Genomic DNA, 15,547 nt, shown 5'->3' with positions numbered 1-15,547 from the left:
CGTATAATCATTGTATTGGCTGATCATAGAAAGACTCACATGGCGAGAAGTTAGGGTGAACTTTAGAGGAAAGGATGGAGCTGCATGGGCGTGGTGGTGGTGGGGACAGAAACTATAACTCTTCTGGTTATGGATTGCACTGTGAGTCTTTGAGAGGGGCAGAATGAGCTTACACTTTTGTACATGTCGATTCCACCCAGACACCATCATCACACAGCCAGAGGAAGTCACTGTGCAGACATGCAGCATATAAGTAACGCTGTAAAACAAGTTTATCTGAACTCTGTCCATGGTGCTGAAATCCAAAATCACCTTTCTTTCTTTCTTTCTTTCTTTCTTTCTTTCTTTCTTTCTTTCGGACACGTACTGTTTTTACAACAAAACCTGGCTTATACATGATAAGCAGGATCTGATAACCAGTGTGGACACAGTCTGATGGAGATGGTGGTCAGTGACAGTGTATACTAATAGTGTAGCTTCTGATGTTTTTTTTTCTTGCCTTGCATCTGGCAACATTAAAGGCATACCAACATTTCTGACCGGACATGTCGGAAGCCGTTCATTTGTAATTTAGACACTACACAGACAATGAACTGATGTAAAAACCAGCCAACTGGAAAACGGAGGGGACGAACTAACCCTGATCGTTGCATCCAATCAATTTCTGTTTGATTCAATACTATTTTTTTTAGGCTGCCTGAACAAAGGGAGATTGTTTCCTACAAACAAAGTAGGTCCCATGTGGCTCTACGAGCATAAGCTGCAGCTACTGTCAGAGAGTTAAAATCCTGTTAATCTGCCAAATTATGACTCATAATTAAACAGCACATCTTTAAAATACACAAAGACGAACTTCGGCATTGCACCAAATTCACCGCCAGCTTGTTGACACCCCTTTTAGTTAGGGTTAGGGTTAGGAGTTTACTGTGTCAACACAGCATCTTCAGAGGAAGTTGTCCACTGCCTCGGCCCTGTTGTTTGACCCTGAAAAAGATGAAAAACTCCCGCTGCATGTCACACTAACTGTCTCTCTAGTCTTTTGCGTGTACCCAATCAATGATTTACTGCACTGAGAAAGAGAGGGAGAGGTTTGCTTCTTTGTGTTTCATGCATGTTCACTTGTGTGCTTGTGTCTTTGAGAGCACAGAAGTGTGTTAAACTCTGTGTAGACGTCAGAGAACATTACACTCAGGCTTTTCAGCAGGACATGCTTGACTGCAAGAGTTGGCGACTCTGAGTGTGTGTCCATGCTTTTAGCTGCCTGTTTGTCTATCTATGAGCGATAAGAAAATTGACATTTATATTTATAGCTGACTGCATTTTCCAGAGCTTTCTTTAATGGCTTTGTGTTCCGGTGCTGAGCTGCTCCTTCCTACATATTTCATGACATCCTGCGCTCCTCATGCTACACTTCTGCTGCTCAACAACAGCACTTCTCTTCTTTCAACCACACAGAGACTTCCATCTCTGACTTTATCTGCTCATTTTACCCCACTCTGCATTCCCACTGTCTATTTTCTTCTGTCTGCTTTACCCCACTGTGCTGAATATGTAGGTCAGGATAAGATTCCGAAGACAGCACAATATTGAATGCATAAATATTCTAAGAATAATGTGTTTAAATCTTTCTCAGATTTTGCTTGTGAGCGCAAGTCACGTTACTCAATGTGAGTCTGTGATGCCCTTATTTCCTTTAACATTCCTCTGCGGTGTCAGTCCTTGACTTTACATAAAACACAGATGCATTAGCCAGGTCCCTTCTGGGTGCAGTGTTTGGCACTGCATGAATAATCCCCAAGACTTTAAAATTTCTTCACAATAAATGTGAATGGTTCTGAGGCAATAGACCATGAAAATCTCCTTAAAAGTGGATGAGGTCATGCCTGGATGATCTCGGCAATTTGCTTTTCTGTTTGCAGTGCCTGTGTACAACACCTCCTCCAGGTAGACAAGAAAATAGTTTAGCAACTCAGGTGTCTGCAAGGATAAACATAGTGATATGTTACTGGGTGTGGTGAGTCGAAGACATGTGAGGTCCAGAGCAATGTGATTTTAACCACTCTTCAGCTTTGATAGCAGATGTTTTTGGCTGTCCATATACACACCTCAGTGATCTTGTGTTGCAAAGCAGCTGGATTCTCGTGGGATTCATGAGATTGCCTAGCAACCTGTCTTTTTAAATGTTGCCCATGATGGATGATGGTGATGACGGTAAAAAGCAGTCTGCTTGGTTATCTGATGGTTGGTCCATTCCTCTGTAGAAGGCATCAGGTTATCACTGGTTTGTCATGAATATAATCAATGTAAAACATTTACAATGCCCAGCTCTTTAAAAGGAAATGCTGAAACCAAACTCACATGAAAAATACACTGTTTGAAATTCTGTTTCAGAACCCTTTTCTTCCCTATTTTTCTAATTTTAAAGAATTAAATTTAATTTTTCAAGTTTAAAACGGATGAAGTCTTACTTCTAAATATCAAGACTTGTTCTGTTACAATATAACGTGTGTCACTACTCATTTAGATGGAGAACATTGTTTCTGAAAAGAGTTGTGACAGCAGCTTACAGCAGAGCTTAATTATTTTTAAGTAAGTTTAATACGTTTTTTCGTGACTCCAAAAATAGCTTGACTGCAGATTATAAGTCAGGTAGAGAGGGTATGTGGCTGTGTGTGTCTGTGTTTTGCTGTGTGTCTACAGCCTGGGGGGCTAAACGTGTCCAGCCTGCTGCTCTCATGTTCAGTGGTAATGCTAAGTCAAACCTGCTGGAGGAGAGACATGTCAGGATCAATACACAGTGACGTCCTCTTCTCTTCTCATCCTCCCATTTCTCCATCCCCTTTTTCTCTCCATCATCTCCTCTTAACCTTCCACTCCTCCATCTCCTGCTTCACCCCACTTACTCTCTGCTCCATTTTCAGCCTCACATTTACTTCTCCGACCACTTTTTCTTACTTTGTGCTTTTAAATCTCTTGTCTATATCTGCTTGCTTCCTCTGCTGTCCTCTCCTCCTCCCTCCCTCTTCTCTGTGACACATCATGTATAGTTAAAGGGGATCACTGTTCTTCATGAGGCCAACATCAGTCATCTGTCAGCGATGCGCTGCAAGATGAGTGTGTGTATGCGCATGTACTGTATGTGTGTGTTCGTTGAAAGCATGAAAGATTTAAAAGTAGCCACTGAGCCAAAGTTTTGCAGACATTAATTCACCATATTTAGCGGGAAATTACTGCTCAGCGCCATAATAACTTGAACTTCTGAAAGCTTGTAATATATCCTGCAGAATAGTCTGCTTCTATTTTTGGGGTGTGTCGTCGTATCGATGCATCACTGCCATTTAAGGTACATATTGATGCTGGCGTTGCTTTTCACTGCATCTGTCTCTTGTTTGCTCAATGAGGGGTGTGTAGTGTTTTTACCAGCTTTGTGTGTGAGCCCAGTCGAGTCAGTGCGCCTGTTTTGGGTAGTAGGCATTCTTTGTTGCAAGTTATAAATAGCATCAGTTTTCTATTCTTATCCCTCTTGCCGGCGCCTCTTTGATGCTCCCCTGAAGATGACTAAAGAGAAAGAATCCTTTTTCTGACTTGTGCAAGTAAGCGGTGAGAGATGAGATGGCAGGATAGAAGGGAGGGAGGTACACATCAAAAAAGAGAGCGAGATAGTTTATAAGACAAAATGCAGGATGACATGGATGGTTGCAATATGTGAGCTGTGAGAATGACAGCAACAAATCAGCAGGGTGTAAGAGAGGAAATGGGGTGTGGGGACAAAAAGATTAAGCAGATTAAAACATGAAATAGATTTGAAATGAAACTGGCAGGCCTAGCTTGCTTTTGAAAAAAGCAGAAGATGTGGAAGAGAAAAAAGTATTAAAAACAGGCAAAGTGTTGATGAAAAATAAAAAACGACGATGAGATAGTTAAAAAGGAATGTAGGTCGGAGGTCACACAGACATTGATCATCGCTGCTTTGCTCGAGGACAGTTGAGCATCAGATCATCCTGAGGGACAGACTGTTGCCACATTGAATAATATTCCACTATTCCATTATCATGAGGACTAAGTCTGATCACAGTTATGTGGATTTTCTGAGTGAATTTAGAAAAAGTAATTTTTGGAATGACATTGATTTTACAACACATCCTCATATCAACAAAAAAGGTTGATTACTAATGACACTAAGTGTGATCACTTGGGTTAAATATAGACAAAAGAGCAGTGATGTGGATGGGTTTAACAATTGATTTAATAACCTTGTTCTGACAACATCAGCAAGACAAAAGAGTTCTTTGTGGACTTTAGGAGGTCCAGGAAGATGGAACACACTCCTCTCCTCATTCAATCCTGTTTGTGCCTCTTCCTCATACAAGTCAGCAAGACTGAAACATGCTGGACTCTCCTCTCAGCTGCTTATAAACTTCCACAGAGCCATAGTAGGGAGCATCCTCTGTCTCAGTGCGACAGTGTGGTACAGGAGCTACACTGCATAGGACAGAAAAGACTTGACCCGGGTGGTGAGAACCGCTCAGGGGATTGTAGGCAGTCCTCTCCCAGATCTGGACTCATTATATGCTGATCCCACCCTGTTTCCATACCTCTTCCTTCCAGGAAGAGGTATGGAAACATAAAGACTCTAAGCAGACTGAGATGCAGCTTCTTCCCCAGAGCTTTAAAATCAATCACTCCCCCTGCTCACACACACACACCTCCCCCGTATAGACACTCACACCAGATACTTGCAGACACAGTCACACCCTGTACTTAAGTCTGTGATATGCACCACTGCAATACTGTGCACTTTATGACATCCTGCTGGACTTGATAATAGATTTCTATTTTTATTATTATTATATCATTTTTATCACTTTTTATTATTTATTATTATTTTTATTGTCTTTTATATATCTTGTCCTTTCTGAGTGTGCCAAGAGCTACTGGACATAATGATAAAAAGGATTACTCAGGAGGCTGGAGGTCATGTATGAAGTATGGATATGGAGTTCATATCCTTTGTTATGTGGAATAAAACGGATCATTTGACAACATGGTACAGGCAAACGTCCCCTATCTGTATCAAGCTTCTCTGCCATTTGGACACCTACCATTGTAATGAGTCCCATCCTCTATGCATTTTTCACACAACCACAGGCCACTTACTTACTCTGTGTTGTCATGGGTTGATGGTAGCAGAGTGATTTCAGATGCTGGCCCATTTCACTAATTTTCTAAAGGCTGTTTGAAGTAAACAAAATCAACCCATATAACTACAAAACCATCAAAACAAACACTGCATTGATGCATGCACATGTTACCCCATGCATGACGGTGAATGGTGTGGAGCAGGAAAATGTTTTTAGTGCTCATTGTGTGATGTGTGCACATGTGGTAGACTGCATTAATGCATTGCCCTGCCTATTGCATTATAGACACTGGCAAGTATACCTACACAGAAATGCACTAATTTGTGCTAAATTATGCAAATTAGACAAACACACTCACATGAATCTTTTTCCACACACATAGTTTTCTTTTCTCATGACTGGTTTGAACCTGCTGTGGTGCAAAGATAAGAGAGTTGCTTCAGCCATGAGCACACGTTTCCACAATAGTGCAGCGGCTGTCGTCATACCCTTGCTGTCAGACTTTCTCTCTCCTGCTATGAGTTACTGTCCAGCTGCACACAGAGTGAGAGTGATGACGATTCATTATTACAGGAACTGCTCCTCCTCCATATATTGATAATTTATAGCTCTATTTCAAAGTGTATTAGGCTGTTTGCCCAGCCATGAACTCATAAAGAGGTGCCATGTGTTATATCATGTGTGTTCCTTTGTGCATGGCTTTGTGCACATGTTGTATGTGAGTATCTCTGGAGCATTGTAATGATACGGTAATTGGTTTTTCTCATCTACTCCGGGACAAGGTCACAGTCACCATGGTATGAATGGTCACAGAGAAGGAGAGAATTATCTTAAAAAAAATTAAGTTAAAATTAAAACTAAACTAAATTTAAAAAGATTTTTCCTAAATCTGTTTGAACTTTGTCCTACTTAAACAAGAAGCATTGATAATAAATAGCAATTGAAATGCAATTATTTGATACCAAACCAACGTCTGGGACAGTATAAAGTTGACTTTATGATGAAAAGCAATTCTTCAAATCAGATTACATAAACCAGAGTCTGGAACTAACGCACTTGTGCCAAGTGAAATGTTTTACTGTGTTAGAGAGACCCTTGACATTGCGTTACCACTACAGAAGAATCATAACAGTAAGGAGGACTCATCCTCCTAGAACAGTGAATGTCAATACAGAATTCCATGGCTGTCCAACATGTTTAAAACCTGACTGTAACGGTGGACTAGCTGGCCAACCAAAAAAGCCTCTTACTATTACTAAATAATAGTAAAAGTCACTTATTCCAATGCTTATTAAATTTATAGAGGAGTATTTACTCTCCCTTTGCCATACAATAACAAATATAAGTCTTTCTATGTGCTGAGTCTGATGCTCCAGACAAGAGGCCATTACTGTTGTGGGTCAGTGGTTGAAGAGGTTAAACTCTGCACACTGTGTAATGCTACTCATGAGATCAATACTACACTGGAGCTGTGTGGGTTTCATTCTGACATATGAGGTCCTGCCAGTATCCGCTTTCAGTTTAAAAAACAAAGACAGCACAAGTTTACTGATCGAACATTTACTCATAAATAGTGTAATTATAGAGGGCCATTATAGAGCAGGAAGATAGTGGTGAGGTCAATCCAAAGGTTTTTCAACTTATAAATTGGATGCGCTCCATAATTTAGAGCGCCGACTCGAAGTGTTTGATCCTCTGCTGCTCACTTCCAATCTTGGAGTCAGCGATGCCCCAGAGGAGGATTTGTATTTGCATCCAGGCTCTGCAAAATCCATTTTAAGATATTACACTCCCAGCGTTCTCAATATTTTAGCAGGCGAATCATTCAAATGGTCAAAAATAGCCTTTAAAGCTCAAACAGAATGACTGAGCAGACAAAACAACTTAAAATATAAAATAAGATATCAATGTTTCCAAATATAAGTATGGTTTAAATATTGCAGAAAACTATTTTGAACATTTCTCTTAGTGTCATGCAGCTTCAACAAATTCTGACACAGTATAAAGTTGACTTTACAACAGAGAGTTCAGACACTGAGGCAATAAAAAAGTGGGGGCAGAAGAATATTTCTGTGTTGTGAGAAATAGAAACCAAAGAGGTCTTATCTCTTAAGCCTTATTCTCTACTTTAATCCTCTGCATTACTTTCCCCACACCCTGCGTCCAACACATTGATTTGTCTCTGTTGTTTCCTCATCAAGCCTCCGGATCGATCTATTCATCAACTTGGGAGGCCTTGAGTTTTGGGTGGTGAATACAAACTGGCTGTAGAAATACTGGCAATGTTAATAATAGAAGGACAAGGTTGGACATGCACACAAGCTTGCTTACACACTTGTCCTAATTGGTAAATAAATTTTAAAATTGGTTCACTTAAATCTTAAATCTCCATTTCCCTGAAGAGCAGCAGCAGTGACAACAAAGAAACGCCATGAATTAGTGTAGCGTTTGCCTTGGTCAGATACCAGGCTTTTAAAATGGGTTGTGTGGAGGTAAAGAGGGCATATCTTTAAATTCCCACCTTCTCTCTGTGTGTCTCCTGTGGTTCGGTCTGTATGCAGACAGGAGTGTGTCGCTTTCTCGCAGGAATTTAACGCTTCTTCTCATGCGTTTCAGCTCAGCCAATTAGGTATGCTGTGTCATGAAATGAATTGTGTTGGAGCCGATAAGGACCAGTCATAATCGAGCTGGCACGCATATTAATTAAACAACAAGCAGTGTTTAACTGCGCCAGGCCACACAGGGTCCTAGTGCTCGACTCGACTATGCAATTCACCTGTGATGGACTTCAGTGTCTTTAACAAGTAATTTAGCATCTGTTTGGTAACATTAACTGGTGTTGATCTAAGTCCTACTTGCAACAAACAGACCATCCCATTTTTTAAATCATTTCCTGAATGTATATTTCCATGTGTTATTTTACACAGGGTGTGTAAAGAAGTCTGTGAGTTGTACAATATATGGACAAAAGTATCTGGATGTGCAGCCACTATTATAGTGGGAGGTATTTTAGGCCCAGACATGCTGATTATGTACGTATTGTAACGGTTTGAGAGAAGTGGTGTATTATTGAGTTAAGGAGTTGTGTAGTTTCGGAAGGTTTTATTGAGTTCTGACATTGGTGGCTGTAATTAGCAGCAGATAATCAGGCGGTGGTTGTCTTCCGGGTTCTCTGTGCGTATAAGGGTGTGCATGCGCGCTTGCACGAGCTGAGAGTGACGGCGCTGAGTAAGATTGTTGTGTTGGTGTAGCTCCGGTCCACAGTAGTCAGTGTAAATTTATTTGATAAAATGAACAAAAGGAGAATATGTAGAAACAAAAGTAAATAACTGATTGCATTAGTGCGTTTTGAATGTTTTCTGCTTTGTTTTCTGGCCCGTGTCTTGACTCAGCGGGCTGTAAGGTGGATGCTTTATTGAACAAAAAAAATGGCTGTGGATGGATACATTCACTCTTGAATGCACGTTAAAGTGCACTTTGCTTTTGCTAAACTGAATACACTGCATGCTGAGGCTGTGTTTAAAGTGTGTGCATGTATCTGTGTGTTCAGGCGCGCTGCAGAGAGGAGCACTTTGCCGTCATTAGGTGAGATCATGTAAAGACAGGATAACCGGGTTAATTTTTAATGCCCAGCCTTTGGATATATAAAATATGTATTTGGCCCTTGTCGGACATGACATAGACTCTTTTTATCGCTCTCTTCCTCACTCTGTCCCTTTCTTTCTGCCTCACTAGTCCAAGCTCTCTTTTATTCACTCCTTTTTTAGCCCACTCTCTCTTCCAGCCTCTCAGCATGTTTGGCCCTGTTTCACTCCGTGTCTGGTTTGTTTCTCTTTTTTCTTGCCTGGCATCGGTCCACCTCTCCTCTCCCCACGATCGTCTGCCCTGAGAACCAGACAGAGGAAAGGTGTCGTTTGATGATCTGGCTAGAAACGGCTCACAGCACATCTGTTTTCATTCTGTTTCTTCTGTTTTTCTCCTCCCTCTGTGTGTCAAATGTCTGTTTGCTCTTCAGATTTAACAGCTTAGTAACACTGTTGTCACGGATCAGCACCAAATCCTAAAGAGATGTAGACAGATATACACAAACACACAAAGGCTGATGGACACATGCAGCTTACACAGACAGGTTTTTTACCTAACACACTCACACATTTACACACACACACACACACACACACACACACACACACACACACACACACACACACACACCACAAGCAGGTTAGTGTAGAGACACAATCATGACTACATCCACAGGGACACACACTTGATTTACTTACTGGTGTCAATGTGATATAACAGTAAATCTGAACCAGCCAGCAGGGATGTGCTGTCTCTTAGATCAGTGGTCCCCAACCACCGGGCCGGGGACCGGTACCGGTCCGTGGGTCATTTGGTACCGGGCCGCACAGAAAGACTGAGCAAAACATATATTATTCATTATCTGAGTCTGACAGCTGTTTCATTTATAAATCGATCAGATTAATCCGCCTGTGCCTTTAAGCACCTGTCCAGACGCTTGTCTCGGTCACGGGATACGGCCCCAAAATTAAGCCCACAAGCAGCAAAAATAAATAAAAAACAAACGTCTTTGGAGAGCTTCTTCGGAAAGGGGAAAAGGCCTAACGAGGAGACAGAAGAAGAGGAGCCTACCCCTTCAAAGAAAAAGAAACCTGCATTTAAAAGACTATATCAGGAGTCCTATTTAAAATACGGATTTATTGCAACAGGTGATTCTCACACACCAAGTCCGCTCTGAGTGATATGTGGCGACAGACTCGCAAATGAGGCAACGAAGCCTTCAGAACTGCGAGACCGAGCACCCTGCATTAAAAGACAAGCCATGGAAGAAAACATGAACAAGAACGACTGAAGCAATTAATGACGGCCAAAACAAAATTACGGAGTGGACTGGACATAAGAAACACGCTTCGGGTGTCATGTCTCCCATTATCCCTAGATGGGACCGCCTCATTGCTGGGAAAGCTCAAAGGCTCCCACTAATTAAGCATAAGAGTAAGTTGTCTCTCTATGCACTTTTTTTTTCTGTGCCGGTCCGTGAAAGTATTGTTTTACATGATACCGGTCCGTGGTGCAAAAAAGGTTGGGGACCGCTGTCTTAGATGATTGACAGCTGACTATTGCTGCAGTGACATAACGGAGGTTACAGGGGGCATCCACCTGTACTGCGAGTGTTATTAAATACAATGTTAGGCAAATAAAACAGAAGAAGGAATCAATTAATCATTCTGTAATTACCCTATTTTACTAGTTGTTCATAAGCAAAAAATTACATTCTGAAAGTTTTAATGAACAACAGCTACAAAATAGTGTAGCAGTTAGGAGTCATAGTGACCAAATGAATCTGTAACTCCCCTGAGCCTCATAGTTTCATCTCACTTTGACTCTGTTTGGACAGAATTTGACTCTGTTTGCTCCTGTATTGTTTATTGTTGTCCAGTAGCATGACTAAATACCCACTTTATGTTTCCTACTGAACTGCAGACAAACAGCTGTCAGAGTGTTTAGCAGGATAATTCGTTCTGCATAGATAGAAAACAATATGCATTTATAAGACTCCCTGGCAACTACCGTACATAGCCAGATTATGTTTAGTATCGCAACTCACAGTCAGTTTTGCATCACTTACTTCTGCAACAGTGTCACACACAGGATTAATAAAGAATGGACTGCACTGTTTGTCCCTTTCTGCACAGTTTGCTGCTGTTTACATGACTAAAATATCACCACTTTTTAAATGGCTGAACTGTGATCATTGTGATCTTAAAAACACAGAGTCTGAATGTAGGTTCAATAGCAGCTAAACCAAACAAGCTGTCTACAGACAAAGCAAGTCAGAAGGACATTATACTATCTTGTTTCCAGTCTTCAGGAAAATGGCTAAACATCTGGGAATAGTGCTTAATTAAATATTCAAGTGATGATGTGTACTCAGTGTTTGTCAGTTCTGCATATGTGAACTCCTTTTGTGTATGGTGGACATGTATTTTTCATTTCTCTTCACTGTGGGTTGTGTTGTCCTGAAATTGTTGGCTGCTTTACAATATTGTGTCCTTATGCATTTTACTAAAACTATGTTTTGTGTTTGATCTGCTTTCATTGGTAGCATGTGTTTATACTCACGTCATCATGTGGCCACGCTTTACTCACTGAGTGGCTGCTGTTGACATTTACAGGATATATCTTATTTTTTTGTGGCTGTTCTGTCAACATCTTCACTATACTGCAATTACTGCACAGAACAGATTGTTTGCTGAGAAGTGGAGCGTGAGTCACCACGAAATGTGTTTAAAAAGGTTGCCTCTGTGAGAGATTGCAGTGTTTACCTAATGTTACACATGAATAGGAATTCACAGCAAAGGGACTGGAGACAGGAGGTTATTGAACAACAATTCTGTCAGGAAATGAGCTGATCTCTGACAAAACGATGAGCAGGTTGTATGAAGTGAGTGTTAGGTGTTTGACCCATGCTTTATTGGTATAAAGCTGAAGGCAAGGTTAATCTCCTAACTTTGCTGTAGTAAGTACAGGAAGGTGTTGACTTGGTATAAGGCCAACAAAAAAATAAACCAATATATCTGTTTAAAACTACAATTGTGCTGTCGAGGCACATTTATTTATTTTTGTGCTTATTTATTTTTATGAGCTGAAATTTAGCTGGTGGCAGGTATAAAAATAGACTATAATATTAGTTCTCACCAGACATGTTTGCTATAGACCACAGTTGCTGTGTGGAGGTGCTTGGTTGCAGCCTATAGTCTGACAAACCATTAGCCTTTGCAGAGAAGTCCTCTTCAGCTGAAACCTTTCAGCAAAGTCAGCTGATGTCAATCACTGACTCTGCCATGCATTTCATTGCAGATGTCTGCACACAGAAATACCTAGCAAAGCTAATGACTTACGCTAATGTCTTCAGCTTGTTTGTTGACTGAGTGCTGAACATACAATTCGCTAATCACAAGGAGGTACTGCAGGGCGATTTGTTTCCAACACTTCTAGGGGAGTGAGATGCTGGTAGCAGGAAGCATGAAGCACCTTCAGTATATGCTTCACAGGCAATAAAAACCACCAGAACAAGTACCTCCTGTGGTTTAAGGATAAATGCAGTTTGACTTTGTTAGTGCACTTTACAGGACGTGATCAGTTGCCATGGAGACATTAAAGTTGATTGGCTGTTTTACATTAACAGCAAGATGTGCCTTTAAAAGACAGCTGTGGTCCTACATGTGTGTGTTGTGTTGATGTGAATGTTTTATGTGCGTTCCCCGGTGGTAAATCACAACAGAGGCAAACGGGTGATTTCGGGATCAATCCGTCCTGCTTAAATGAGCACAATCCCCCTCCATCAGCAGGTTATAGAGCTGGTAAAGGACACGCACAGACTGGGTGAAAAGATCTGTGGTGCATATAAAATGACATTCTGATGGATATTGACAGCTTAGGCTGATAGCCTGATGGTAAGAATGGAACGTGTATTTATTAGGCTAAGGGATTTACACACAGGTGTGTATCCCTAAATCAACTGAACAGCATCCTGACATTCAGCTCTATCTGTGTGTGTGTGTGAAGAGCTACTGACACAAGCATATGAGAATCATCCTGAGCATGTGCGTGTGATGAGTAGTTATTGACTGAGAAGAAGGTGATAAATGCAGAGTGAGTATTGATCGCTCTGTGTCTGAATCATGTTTAGGAACTGTATTAACCAGAATGTGGAGAAGGCTGAGTCTACATTATAATCACAACAGGAATACCATCACCAAGAGACCAAAAAGCTGCTGACGTACTTCTTTTCATCAACATCTTACCCCAGTGAAATTACTTATGCATCACAGGAATACTGCCCCAGAGGGGATCGTTTTATGTGAATATGACAGGGCAGTGCAGCTCAGAGGTTTGTGAGTTTTATCAGCAGAGCTGCAAAGATTTCTTGGATGAAACATCCTGGACTGATGGTGTTTTATTTTATTTTATTTTAATTTACAGAGAGACACCAAAGGACAGTTCCTGCTGGATCATGTGTGCAATCACTACAACCTGCTGGAAAAAGACTACTTTGGTATTCGATATGTAGATCCAGAGAAACAAAGGGTAACTACTGTGACACACACACACAACACACATAAACACATATACGTCCGATTTTAATAATTAATTTATTATTATTATTATTATTAATTTAATAGGGTTTTAAAGAAAGATAAAAATGTCAACTTACACAGCATATTAAATCAAATTATTAAAAAATTAAAATGAGATAATTATCCACATAATTACCATTTTCCTGTTTGACTAATTATTCAGTCAGCTTTGAAGACAAATAAGCTTACAACACCTTTTGTTAGGTGAAGCGGTTGAAGGCGGTGTTTATTAGAAGTGTTTTTTAAACACTAGTAAAAAGACTTAAGGATGAGGACTCCTCTCTGTGTGTTTTCTTTTTAATGGGACCTTCCTGGACTGTCTCCCATGCAGGCATTAAATCCAACAGCCTTCACAACTTCACACTCTTAGCCCTTCGCCTCACCTAGTACTGTAAGAAGAAAATCACAGAGGAACGGTCACGCTGAGCTCAGCATGGTCAAAATGTGAAATGTCAGATGTTAGTCAGGAGGCAGTCAGTACATTACAAGCTCAAGTGACAAATAATAACAAGATCAGTCTCCATATTTCAACCAGCCCACACACAGATGAGACAAGATGCTTCATCTCAGCAGAAGCTCTGGGAGACAAAAAGCACCAGCACAACATAACACATAAGAAATGAGCTAGTTTAAAACAGAGAATTGTTCAAGTGAAATAGACACAGGATGTATTGACCAGTTTTAGGATTTAAAATTGATTTCTACTCAGGAATATTGGAAGACCAGCGCTTCTGCCTCATTAATGCCACTGAGGAGCACTTCATTAACCCACAAAAGTTTCAGTGCTGCAGATGCATCCTGAGAAACTGAGAAATACAAATCAGACAACACCGACCGGACCATACAAACAAAAACAACTTTAACCAAAACTTCAGTCTCTACAGTGCATTCACTCAGGTCCCCAGCAGTCCTTCAACCAGCTGTGAAGTAATACAGAGATAAATCTGAGAGATAAATTAGTCTGTAATACAGTGAAGTTGTTCAATTGTTTTTAAATTTATTTATTCAATACATTCAAAAATTGCAACATGTCCTTTTTTTAACTTGCTCTGCTCTTTTTTCAGCACTGGCTGGAGCCCAATAAGCCCGTGGTGAGGCAAATGAAGTGTAAGTGTCCACGTCATGTGTATGTGTGTGTGTTTGTTTACATCTTGCATCGTCACTCGAGGGTTGGTATAGTGTGAGGGAGGTCAAACTCTGCAACAAACAGACATCACCACAGGGACTCTAACAGAGCCACCACATCATGCACGCAACAGTGTCAAAGTGTCTGAATATACATCATTTAAACAATCAAACCTACTGATGGAAATATTACTCCTGCTTTTAAAATCTTGGTGCATGATTACCCTCCTTGCCTGCAAGAGGTTTAATGACATAGCCAGACAATGCCAGACTTTTTGTGTGAAGTACCGCAGGGAGTCAAACAGAGACACAATGAAGACAGACAATGTGACAAGAGGAGGGTTTCTCAGAAACACCTCTAAGTGCCAGAGGGACAAGTGGCCTGAAAAAAGGAAATAAACTCACAAAGTAAAATACACAGACATGGCAGGGGGGCCGCAGCTTGCAACAGAGAACTAAACCAAGCAAACAGGCAGACGTCAGTGGAGGTCACATTAACATTTAATATAACAGGTAGAGCTGACGGCATGAGGAGGTAACATCTGTGCCACACTACCAGCAACACAGTGTGTTAGATGTTGATGGCCATCACCATTTAAATCTTTTAACTGAGGTACTCAGGTCTCCAGTTCAACATCACAGTTCACCTGGGATACTACATGATGCTACTCAGTCTGCTAAATTAAAGGGTGTAAATTTATTATCTCTCCTTTACCTCTAACATATTTATAATACATAAAGCTCATGTTTGCCTGTCAATTTAAAATGACAACCTTATAAATGTGATACATCAACCATTCTAGCACTGACTGACTTCTGAAATACTTTATTTAGAGAAACTGCAGGAACAAGAGGATAATTCTGCTTTTGCTTCATGAAAATTTGAACAAATTTCCAGTTGACAGCCATATTTTATGCAGAGGGTTTGAGATTTCCCTGAAATAGGACAAAATCAAGATGCAAGGATTTTACTGTCCACCTTGTTTTTTTGCATCCCCCTCTCCTCTCCTCCCTTATCTCTCTTCATGTTTCTTTCTAAAGTTCCTTTACCCATCTAATGACTGTCCCGTTCTTTTTGTTCTGTTATAAATTAATAAAAGAGCTATTAGTGGTGCT

The 15,547-nt window shown here is 40.6% G+C and overlaps 1 protein-coding gene across 1 annotated transcript in view; it reads left to right on the top strand.

Moving 5' to 3' along the window:
* Positions 1–15,547, top strand: part of frmd3 (FERM domain containing 3) — a 37,987-nt gene that overhangs the window by 601 nt on the left and 21,839 nt on the right. Inside the window, exons 2-3 of the mRNA XM_028413815.1 lie at positions 13,152–13,256; positions 14,371–14,413. Of these exons, the coding sequence (XP_028269616.1) occupies positions 13,152–13,256; positions 14,371–14,413 (148 nt within the window). The remainder of the gene's footprint in view (positions 1–13,151; positions 13,257–14,370; positions 14,414–15,547) is intronic.

Source organism: Parambassis ranga, chromosome 9 (assembly GCF_900634625.1).
Source record: "Parambassis ranga chromosome 9, fParRan2.1, whole genome shotgun sequence".
In the NCBI taxonomy this organism is placed as follows: domain Eukaryota; kingdom Metazoa; phylum Chordata; class Actinopteri; family Ambassidae; genus Parambassis; species Parambassis ranga.
The sequence above is the reverse complement of the archived record's forward strand: the minus strand, read 5'-3'. Positions and strand labels throughout refer to the sequence as shown.